This window comes from Primulina huaijiensis, chromosome 13, assembly GCF_012295235.1.
Source record: "Primulina huaijiensis isolate GDHJ02 chromosome 13, ASM1229523v2, whole genome shotgun sequence".
In the NCBI taxonomy this organism is placed as follows: Eukaryota; Viridiplantae; Streptophyta; class Magnoliopsida; order Lamiales; family Gesneriaceae; genus Primulina; species Primulina huaijiensis.
Window position 1 is genome coordinate 15,145,698 of NC_133318.1, and position 12,459 is coordinate 15,158,156.

Below are 12,459 nucleotides of genomic sequence, written 5' to 3' on the forward strand. Positions count from 1 at the left end.
CAAATTTTATTTTTATAAATCCATCGAGTTCCTATGACTAACTAACGAGTATTCCTAGGAACTAAATACCATACTTTGTTTCTATCAAACTAATTAAGTTCTTCCTACATAGCTTCTATCCAGCTATTGTCTAAAAGTGCTTCATCTATCTTGTTAGGCTCCAATTGTGAAATAAAAAACAACATGCAAAAATTCATTAATCATTCGTTGTCTAGTTTTAAGAGGTGTTGAATGGTTACATATCACTACTGAGGTTGGATGAGTTTTACTTCATTGGTAATTTGGTTCAAGTGGATTGCTATCAGCATTTTTTGGAATAGGATTAGTTTGGGTTTCCTCGGTTAGGTTCCCATCAACTTGGTTATCGATAATTTTATTCTCATCAGCTTGTATATCATCAGTCTGGTTCATGTCAGCTTAGTTCATATCAGTCTGGTTCTCATCAATAGTTCTCTTGTTTTTTTTTCTAGCTGACTGATCTAAAATTTCTGGTGGTGATTGATAGATCCTCTTATTCACATTGAATTCATCTTTGTTGTCATATGCCAAATCTATATCTCTTATCTATTTGCTCAGATCAGCTAGGTTAGTTTGATCATCAATCAGTTCGATTTCATCATATACAACATGAATTGTTTCTTCAACATTTAAGGTTTTCTTATTAAATACGTGATACGCCTTTCTGACGGCAGAATAACCAAAACATATACAAAGATTCGATTTGGCATTGCAACCAAATATATGAAAATATGAAAGATTAGGTTCACTATCATTTCATATTTCATATAGAATTTTACCAGTCTTCTATTATGTGTATAACATGCGGTGTTAATTTCTTCGACCCAAAATCTCTAGGAAACACTAGAATCAACAAGCATTGTCCGAGCGGCTTCATTCAAAATTCTTTTTCTTCGTTGAGCGACTCCATTTTGCTAAGATATTCTAACTGCGGAATACTCATGCTGAATTCCATGTTCTGATAAACATGTATCTAAAGTTTTTTTTAGTGATTTTTTTACCGCAATCACTTTTAATCTTGATTACTGAAATTAATTTTTCATTCTGAATGCATCTAAGAATTTTAATCAGTTGGACACAAGTATGATCTTTACCACTTAGAAACATAACACTTGTAAATCTAAAAAAGCCATAAATAACAAGAGTATATTTTATTCCCCTAAGCTCATTACATGTATAAGTGCAAATAAATTCATGTGCATTAGTTCTAAGCATCTAAAAATCGGTTTACTACCTTTATTTTTGAAAATAGATATGACTTATTTACCTAACTGAGGATGCGGAACATACATGATTCTTAACAAATTCTATACATGAAATTCATCGGCTAGATTCAATTTATTCAAGTTATTAATCGATCTAAAATTAAGATGATTTAACCGTTTATGTCATAAACATTGTTTTATCATTATGAACTCTAGCAAAACATATCGAGACTACGTGATTATTATGCCAATCAATTTTACATGTATTATCATTTCTAATTCTATTTTGAAATCTTTGTTATCAACATCCTTAATCAAACAATTACTCATATGAAATTCAACTAAGTAACAATTATCACAAAGTTGACTTATGTTGATCAAGTTAAAGCATAGATTCTCAACAAGTAACACATAATTAATCACAACATTTTCGTGAGTAATATTACCATTACCTATGGTCTTACCCTTCACGTTGTCACCGAAAGTGATTTTGAGTCATTGTCATTTGATTAAATTAGTTAATGATTGGTCTTGACCAGTCATGTGTCTCGAATAGCCACTATCCAAGTACCAAACTGAATTCTTTAGCCTTTCTTGTTCTTCATATGCAAACATAAATAAAATCAACTGGTACCCAGTCCTATTCGGGTCCAAATTGGATTAATTAGTCCTTATGGATCATACTGACTAGCTGAACACTCTGTTTGTTCTGAAAAGGTTGTGAAAAAATATGTGTGAGCGATTCTTTGGGTACACTTGAAACAAAATGTTGTATTGCCTTCAAAACTTCATTGATATGTTTCTATCTCTTTTGAATCAGCCTACTGTTATTGTATCGATAAGGCTTACCTTTTACGGTGTTGTGCCTTATCGAACTTAATTTGTTGCCAAATCAGCTGGCTTTGGCATGGAACTCTCTGGTGTATATCATATACCAAATTTAAGGGCTGCCATGAATAATAGTCATATAGGGACGTTTTTTAATAAGTTTAAGGGTCCTAGGATGCACGGTTTTGAAGCAGCACGAAGCTAGAACAAGCTAGAACCATTATTGCATGATTTGAGGAAAGAGTTCGATTATGAGGGTTCACCATGCATGGCACGGCCAGGGCTTGACCCGGGGCTGGGGCTGGACGTGATTGGATGTGTGGAGGAGTCCTAGCAAGCTCGACGGCTAGGGAAGAGGCCATGCACGATGGGACTCTTCCCAAGCCTACCCGAGAGATCAGCAGGTTAAGGGAGGGCTTGCGGCTGGGGCCAGGCGCCAGGCTAGATCTGTAGGGTCCTGAGGGGGTTCACGAGGGGCTGGGCTCGATTGTGGCTCGAGGGCAAGGGTCCTAGCTCAGTTTCAAAGAGTCCTAGGTGTGTAGGGCATCTCGGCCGAAGCTTCTATCTTGTGCAGGTCTCTTCGGGGCGGGCTAGGGTCAAGTCCTAGGGTTCAAGTGGGTCCATTAGGGGTCCATAGAGGCTCTGGGAAGAGGTTGACTCGGGGTGGCTCGAGCATGGCTGAAGAAATTGCATGATGGCTCGAGGGTTTGGTTTAGGGTTCGAGTTAGGGGTTTAAATAGCTAAAGGGTTTGAACGTGGTTCAATGGGGGTCGAATCATGGTTCACGAAGGTAATTTAAATATAAAATTTTATGTTTAGAATTTGAGAATTTTATAATAAAGTTTGAAATTAATTCGGGATTAAAACTCACTACAAATTGATAATTACGAAATAAATGAAAAGTCTTAAATTTAAGCGCAATAAAAATATCAAAAAAATTATTTAAGCTTGAATAATTAATTGGGATGGTCTAGTGTCAACGAAAGTAAGAAAAAGTCAAAATCGTGAAATTTTATGTCTAGAGGTAAAACGGTCATTTTACACCCGAAAAATAGTAAACGTCATGGCAGTGCCTTGAATACTGTTAAAATGATTATTTTAAATGTTTATGGAATTTTATGATAAAATGTTGAAGCTAAAAGATATGTTGCATGTTTGGTTTTAAAAGAAAAATGATATTCTAATGCATGATTTTTATAAGTGATGAAAATACGAAACGTTGGACGAGGTGAAGTAATTGTGACTATTATGATGTTATGATGATATGAATGGGGATATCGTGAGGGAGAAGGTTGTAGAGGGAGCTCGTCTATGGGAGAAGGCTCCAGAGGGAGCCCGACGATCGTATTTACATATAATGATGATAGGCCAAGGCTCAGTTGACGGGTGAGAGTGTCGTTGATGTTCCCACCGCCCAGTACTGTGGTTACATGTAGATGGATCCATCGACCTTATGATGAAACAAAAGTCACAATTAACGATCCGAATTCTTTAAAAGGAAAATGTTTATGTTTATGAGGAAAAGAAAAGGAATATGATAATGATGATATGAAAAATGTTTAAATGTATGCATGATCATGAAATGTTATTTTATGTAAAAGTATTTTCACTGTTGCATGTAATTGTATATGTATTACTTGTTATGAAGATTATGGTTTGCTGAGTCAATAGACTTACTAGGTGTGATCGATGCAGGTGAGCACGATATTGATGTTGATGGAGGTCTTGATGGTTGATCTGACTGGACTGAAAATGCACATAACCCGAAGACCAGCGGTAGATTTTCCGCATTATGATTAGGATTTAGGATTTAAGTTTATGTTAAAGATTTGTACGACTTTTATTATGCTTTTGAGTGGTTTTTGAGAGATTGTTAGAGTCAGCTTTATTTTTAAATATTGCTAAGTTAGGAGTGGTAAAACTTTCGACGATTTTTTGTTTTGAATTCTTTTTTTTTTTGAATTTTCAAATATAGTTGGTATGTTTTATTTTAAAATGATGTCAAAATATTTTATATATAATATGTATATGTATAGGCTGAATCGAGACTAGGAGTTAGAAAAAAAAATTTAGTACTTTTAAAGCAAAGCGAGTAGTGGACGTTTCACTCACCACCGAAATCCGGTAGTTTATATTAATTATAGCATTAATGGCTTTGATTTATCCAATTTTCTTTCCCGCCTTGTTTTTCCTTCATAAATGTGACGGCATTTTTCTGAAAAAAATAAGGAGAAGGGCATAATTGTAAAATAACAAGTGTCATCTTTTTTATCGCAGAAGATCGATAAACCAAGTTTCTGCCTTTGTGCTCACATAATTGATTATTTATCTATGTCCCGTCTCTCTCTAGCATATGTTTTTTGAATAAAGTTATTTATCATGAAATTTTGTTGAATGAATTTTGATTATTTTATTAAATATATAAACAAGTCCTACCAGTGGCGTAGCCAGAATTATTTTTTCCGATGGGCAGAATATTTTTAAATATTAATTTGAACTTCATATAATAGAAATTAAAAAAAGTTAAAGGAACATACGAATTCTTATTTAAGCCGAATTTTGAAATTTTTCAATACATCAAACTTGTTTATGATAAATTCTATATCAATATCCAGAGCAATATCCCTCTATATATAAATAACCATGGTATTGGCCAAAGGGTCATTTTCTATTTTATTACAAAGTGGCGTCTTAATGAGTTTCATCCCTAAAAAAGTTCGTTCTGTAGTTGCTGCAGAAACCGGAAGAGTTAAAATTAAATATTTGTAACAATCTACACCTAATAACACTTTGAATTAGGCTTTAAATCTACACATTTAATTACTCATTTAAATTGGACTTTAAACATTAATTGGACTTTAAAATTAAATGCATTTTTTTTTGTTTTTTTGAAATGGGCTTTAAACACTTATACTTAGGCTTTAAATATGAAAAATATCTTATGCCCAGCTTTGCCCATACTGTCTTACGCCCCTGAGTCCTACACAATTGAATCCAATGGTTTTGTTTACACACACACACTAGCGTTCGTTGTTCCGTAGCACAGATGCATGTCATATTAAATTTTTTTTTTGTGTTTTATAATTTTTATGTAACACATTTATTATTTTATTAGGTTATGATATTTATATATTAGATAAGATTTATTGAGATAGTTTGAAGTTTTAGATAAATTCGAGATAAATTAGAGAAAAAAGGGAAAATAGAAAGATAGATATACATAAATTACTAATTAACTAACACAAACAAAAATTGACTAACAAGTATTATCAAGAGTAAAATTGTAAAGAAATTTGACGTCGCGCTGACACAACAAAGCTAATTAATATGAGCCGCTCAAAATATGATATAGTTTCGCTATTATCCACATTCATGGAAGTTTACATCAGTATCAGGAGAGATCTATGTATTCATCAACCGTCAACCGATCGAATTCGCATATTGAGACAGCCATCAAATCTTTATATCTGGATGACCATTTTCGATCCATCTCTAAGAGTAAAACACAACACTCAGTACTCGTTGAGTATATATATATATATATATATTGTATTTAGATCAATTTCCAATGGGTTTCCCTCTGTTTCCACAAAATCATCGAGCCCTGGAAACTATTTTTCTGATTTCATACAGTCTGCGAGCTTGTTCAGCTATCAAATTTGCTGTAGACGAGTTCTCCTCCAGGATTACGTCGTACCCATCTCGGAAAGAGTCCATTCCTTGGGCTAAAAGCTGCCAGAAGAGGCCTCCAGACGCAGCTCCACCGCGCTTGGCGGAGGCATAAATCTTGGAATACACAGTGTTGAACAACATGTCTCTCTGGTATGGGCTGAAACCGGGATCTTTCCGAGATTTTCCAAACTCGGCGATGAGTAGTGGCTTGTGAAGAACATTCTCAGCATCTTGAATATGTGCATCCAGCCAATTGCTCAAGAAATACAGTTGGCTTTGATCGTTTGAGCTGTATAGCCTAATCATTTAACAAAAAATATGTTAAGAATTACAAGATCTTGGCACATCTTATATCATTGAACCGATGTTGGATCGTAATATCTACAAGGTAAGCATGCACTTACCATTGATCAGGATAGGAGTGAACGGTAGCAAAATCTATGGCAGGTATCCGATTGTTTGCTATGAAGTCGGTTCCTGAGTTAAAATGAGGATTGAGATGAGTCCTCTGGGGAGTTGATTGTCCATAGAATCCTTCTATACCAGCTTCAAGTAAATGAATTCTATCAATGGACTTCACATAGAAGGCCATTTCCGTTATCCAGGTCTGTTAAAGGAAAAAGAGACCAACACATGCATAATTAGGACCACAGCTCACCAAGAAATTAGGTGGACTAATTAAGAAATACCAGTTCTTGTCATTTATTTATTCCCAACCATCATGTAATTGAAATGGTTGGGGCGGACCTACCCTTTTTGCAGTTTATTTACATGTTCTAGGCCTAAAGATTATGTGTTGACTCTAACAGAAGTGGAGAAGAAAACAAATGAATTGGGCCTGTCTATAAAGCATGTAGCAAATAATATTAGGTCTTTTAAACAGAAAAAAGAATGAAATTTGTTTCATGAAACCTGAATGGTTCTGCCTGATGGATCTGAAGTGCATCTGGGCTCATTCATTAGTTCCCAAGCCATAATTGTTGGATCATTTTTGTAAACGACTCCGGTAATATGGTTGTATCGATTAAGAACGGTCTGTAAAAAAATTACAAAAAATTCAGAAGTCAAAAGATTCTCACTCCAACGTATAACAAATGCGTGAAGATTACCCTGATATGATTCTTGTAGAATCCCTTGACAAGAAAGTTTGTGAAGAAATCATCATCAGAATTGAGATACTGCCCTTTATTTCTAGCCCAATTCACATACTGTTTCTTTCCTCCAAAACTTTCATAGTTATTAGCCAAGCTTAATATCAGCTTAATTCCATATCTTCTAGCCTCAGCTATAACAAAATCCAAACCCTTTACACACACATAATGTATTAGAATCTTGAAACAAAATATATATATATATGTGTGTGTACATATATTTAAAACGTGAGACCTGAAACATTTGCTCATTATAAGATCCAGGAGCATACTGTAAAGGCCGGTAGCCACCATCACTGAAAGCCCAAGTTCTTGCGACAGTGAGGCCATGGCTTCTGGCTTGGCGGAATGTAGCGGATACTTTTGGCCTCTGAGAAGGGTCAGAAGCCATATACATGAGCCAGTAGGCATTGAAGCCATTTGCATAAAAAGGGCTCCCATTCAGCATGAACTGAATCCCTTTGCTTCTGATGAACATGTCTCCATTAACAACAATCCATTTTTGTTGGAGGAAAAAGAACAAGAAGAAGATAATATTTAGCATTGCTACCAAATGTTGCTTCATATTGGGTATTGAGCACTCTTTGTATAAAGTTTGAGGAACACTATGCTGCTGCTTGAGCTTAAAAAAAACTGTGATTTGTGATTTGTGATTTGTGATTTGTGATCTGTGTTCTTTATTTATGATTCAGGGCCAAAAAAAAGATGATAATAAAAATAATTTCTTTTTTGAAAATATAATAATAAAAAGAATTGGGTAAATATCAATTTCGCCACAAATCAAGGAGGCGATGGGTGATTGATGAACCAATTATAATCGTATAAGTGTAAACCGTTTGTAGCTTTAAATTTGGGCCAACCTAATTTATTGCCGAATTATCATATTGATAGGAATAGTTTCTGCAGACATTTGATGATTGAATTATATGTATATTCACATACCCAAATATCCAACATCTAAATATGGATCTTGTTGTGCCATGTGTGAGGCTATGATAGATCATGTGCCCTATAAAATAAAAATATGACACATCACCCTCTAAGAACGAACAAGAGAGATTTGGGAGCAAGCACCAACGTTTTAAATAACTATATATATATATATTTTTTGTTTGATCTGAAATCCAATCAAAGTGGCTCAAATACAATAAGATAGATTGAAAGATGAAGTCCATCAATTGTTTCTTTAAATCTTAATTGGTTAGGTAGTAAGTAGCGTGCTTGTAAGGAGATCGTGAGATAAAGTCATGTGTTGGTGGCAAAAGTTAAAGAAATCGTGAAACAGATCATGGATATGAGTGATGTGGAGAAACCGCTCAAGCTGAGAACAATAACAAAAACAAACGAAAGAAAATTGGACAAAACAACTCAACATCATAACTCTTGCAAACTCTCTGCGAAAGTTTCATAACATTAGTTCAAGCAAATTCATTTTTTTAATTTAGATTCTAGATATTTTCTTTCGATATTCATTCGAGTTTCCAGAGTTTTCAGAAACTTTAATATATTTTTATGCTTTCTAAATTCCTACAAATTATTGTAAATACAAAAAATTATGTTGGAAGTTTATGTCTTCAATTTCCAGACATTTTTTCTTCGTTTTTAGCGTAGTATTTTCTTAGGAGATTAGAACTTACGATCAAATTTGGTTCCTATGTCATTTGAATTTTTAGAAGCTATATTATTTACATAAATTGGTGCTTTTAGCACCTGACATTCGTGCATTCCATAAAAATTGTGCAAACATATATANAATCTTTATTTGTTTTTGCAACTAGACCACAATAAAAATGTTAAATATTTGTCAAATCATTATCAGACACGCTTAATCATAATTAAAATTAAAAAAATAAACATTTAAATTATAAACCTAATTTTTTATTTTAAAATAAAAAGACATACCTTCAAAATAAAAGAATTAAAAAATAAATAGATGTGATTAATTGTGCTTAAATACGCTTAATTAAACGTTTTAATTACGCTTAATTCGGTCAAACTACAATTTGACCGCTTTTTTCCGCTTTCTCCGAAGCGAGGCGTTTTTGCCGAACTTCAAGCTTAAACGAGCTTAAGAGAAGCTTAAACGAGCTTTTTAGAACACTGATCTCATTAGATTTTTAATTTTCAAATTACACACATATATATATATATATATATATATATTATGGGATATACAAAGGGTCCCGAGTTGTTGAAATAAATATACAATTTAATGGCACTTTTAAGGTCAAAGACTGTCCCATATTAAAGATAGGTAGCACTCGAATTAATTTTCATAACTTTCTCATGTTACCGTAATATTGAACTAATGTGAAAAGAAAAGCGGAAATTAAAGGAATTAATACAAAATCTGCCTTTTGCATTAAACCCGGCTGAAATTGATGGATGTCATCTTCTTTTTGCTATGGATTTTTCTTATTTTATTTTTCCTATTCCTGATTTCTATCCTTTTGTATTAATAGAAAAGAGATTATCTATGCTATAATATGTAAAACCCTTAGCATAATTATATTTGATAATATTAATCAATGTCCAAATTTGTCCTTACTATTTTTCTTATTTAAGAATTAATGTGCAAAAAAGTAAATTATTTAATAAAAAACACCTCATATTCTTTTGCCACTAGCTCATTATTCTAACAATTATCTTATTATCCTAACATGTAAGAAAATGCTATAAATAAATTCAAATTTCCAAATAATATTTATATTAGATACACATTCAATTCATGTTCTACGTACACTAGTAAACATTATCTTCAAAACCACACAAATATACAAGACCAAAAATAGATTTATCTGTAATTAGAAATATTGTCATGAAAATACAAAATTTTGCAAAGAATTTATTATTTACACTACATTTTTTTCTTATTTTCACTCCGTTTGTAAATAAAAATGACACATATTTTACAAATAAAGTGAAGTGCAGATAACACAAAATAGAGAATAAATACCAACTATAATTCTGCAAATGAAAGTTTTTCAATATTCACTATTCGAATTGTCCCATAATATAACATTGGATCATGTTACATATACAATGAGAGTTACACATTAGGTTACAAAGTACATTTAAAATGACAAAAATATTCTAAATGTATTTTTTAAAAAGTTTTTCAAATAAAATACAATTATAGAAACTATTGTTCACCCAAGTAGAAAGGGTTTGAGGGGGAAAAAAACCAATAAATGTAAAATAAAAAATTCTAAATGGTCTATAACTAATTAAACTATAAAATTTTGAATATTTAATATTTATTTGTGAATGACTCGGCCAAAATCTGGTAGTAATTAATTGATTCAAGACGTGCAGCATGCATGGCGTGTCCCCCAACAACACAATGAATACGATCCCAATCCAATGCCAAAAGATATGTACTAATTAATTGGGATATATGATATCATTCATTGTACACACACCCCATGTTCGTTTATGTTATAGATTGGTCCATTCAACAGAGTTTTGAGTTGCTTCGGCTTCTATGGTCTCTTTGCTAATCAAACCCCAGCTCTTGAATCTTCGCATATTATAGTATTTGGACAGACAAACAATCACACCATATTCTTTGCCTTGAAATGAATAAAACTTAGGCAAAAATTTGTGTGAGACGGTTTCACGGTTCGTATTTTGTGAGACGAATCTCTNCTTGTGTGAGACGGTTTCACGGTTCGTATTCTGTGAGACGAATCTCTTATTTGGGTCATCCATGAAAAAGTATTACTTTTTATGTTAAGAGCATTACTTTTTATTGTGAATATCGGTAGGGTTGACCTATTTCACAGATAAAGATTCGTGAAACCATCTCACAAAGAGACATTATCTAAAACTTATGGACACGAGACCATGGAGGATAATTAAAGCAAGAAAGATACAAAAATCATACATTTCGGTCACATGTCATTATCTTCATATTCACATTTCCAGGATTTTTTTTAATGTATTAGTACATCATGCAATTTCCAGTTCGGCATAAGTATCAACGTCGTAGATAACATCAATTAACTCCTTCGATACAAATACACGCATAGAGAAAGGGATGGTGAACAAGGTAGCCACTAAAAGTAAATCAGATATGTAACGTCCGGAGACCGAGGCGTAGATGATATCCGACATTGTTTAAACATTTCATTGAAAACAATAAGTCTCGTAACAAATAGTCAAAAATTCGTCTAATTCGTAAAAGAACATTGTCTTTACATATGTGAAATACGAATAATGCGGATGTTGTTCTTACAAAGAAAAGTACGAAATACGGAAGCAAATAAACTATAATCATGAAATCAAAGACTTGGTCTTCATAATTCTGGATTTCTTCACCAACCCCAAAATTTATCTTGTTCCGTCTCCTCCATCTGTTTTTCATTATTATCTGGGGAGGGACGTAAAGGGGTGAGCGTTTTGGGAAATACTTAACAAGTGGAGGTCAATTGAATATCAGAATAACAAGTTATACATATACATATCTTTAAAGTGGGCATTTTTCAGAGCAGAAGTAGAAAATGGAACAGAGGGAGTTCGGAACTTATATCGATCAGATCATATTAAACAAAACAAAATCTTATCATATCAGAATCACATATTGAAAACAGATCTTATAATAATGACCATGAGTTATCATTTGATCTCGGGCTCCCTCTGGAGCCTTTTCTCATAGACAGACTCCCTCTGGGGCATTTTCCTCCACAGGCTTTCCCAATGCGCTATCATTCGAATCATATCAAACAAACTTATCTCAATGGCACGAAACAGACGGATTGAACAGATCAAATGAAACGGACAGAACGAATCGGATCGAAACAAAACTTAGCAAAAGATGCAAATGCGAAGCAAACGATTGAAAACAAAACATACAGTATACGATCAAATTTTAACACATACACAAGTCTTTGAAACATATATAACCCCACTTACGGCAATTCAAAGGTGCGGTTTCGAACTAGATCGATACTTGAACGTAACCTTGGCCGAACCTGGGCCGAGCTTGAACGTGAATTGGACAGCATTACGAGCAAGACTTGGGCGTGATACACAAGCAAAATAATGCCTTAAAATGTTGGCTAGACGATGTAGATACTTCACTAGAGGCACACGATATCGACAACCGAACTATGCGATTCAAATGAGACTCCATTTCAATTTTATTGTTGCTCAACTCCTGAGGGAACTTCTTGGCTCGACTATAATTGATTATTTGAACAGATTAACACCTTAAGATAATGTCTACTTGCTGCCCAAAATTTAAGGGCACAACAACTTTCTCACACGAAAGGGCAGAATTTTTGGTGAATTTGTGAAGGCTTTTTGGAGTATGAATTGTCTAGACCATGAGTGGTATTTATAGACTGAAAAATGACATATCGAGGGCCATATGGTCGAAATCTGGGAGCCCAATCAACCTCCATGATGGCCAATTTGCTCAAGCACTTCACGTCATTTTGGTTTACTAAAAGGTCATCTTTTACACCATAAATATGTTCAACTCCTAACTTATCCATTGGCTTCATTTTACTGTCATTTAGAACAACATGGATGAGCTTCTTTGAACTAGATATTAAGATCCATGAGCTGAGGGTTTGCTTCAC

General features: G+C 33.6%; 1 protein-coding gene across 1 annotated transcript; it reads right to left on the minus strand.

The window, feature by feature from the left end:
- Window positions 1-5,268: 5,268 nt before the first annotated feature.
- On the minus strand, window positions 5,269-7,531 carry LOC140990841 (mannan endo-1,4-beta-mannosidase 7). The gene is made up of 5 exons (XM_073460662.1): window positions 7,110-7,531; window positions 6,833-7,027; window positions 6,636-6,758; window positions 6,128-6,330; window positions 5,269-6,021 (listed from the first exon to the last, which is right to left on the minus strand). The coding sequence occupies exons 1-5, from the start codon at window positions 7,437-7,439 to the stop codon at window positions 5,646-5,648; spliced, it is 1,227 nt and encodes a 408-aa protein (XP_073316763.1). The 5' UTR covers window positions 7,440-7,531; the 3' UTR covers window positions 5,269-5,645.
- Between the last annotated feature and the right edge of the window lie 4,928 nt (window positions 7,532-12,459).

Coding starts and splice junctions, on each gene's coding strand:
- LOC140990841 (XM_073460662.1), bottom strand. CDS start 7,439: ATGAAGCAACATTTGGTAGCAATGCTAAATATTATCTTCTTCTTGTTC. Junction 7,028..7,109: donor ATAATGAGCAAATGTTTCAG/GTCTCACGTTTT, acceptor GTGTGTGTAAAG/GGTTTGGATTTTGTTATAGC. Junction 6,331..6,635: donor CATCAGGCAGAACCATTCAG/GTTTCATGAAAC, acceptor TTCCTTTAACAG/ACCTGGATAACGGAAATGGC.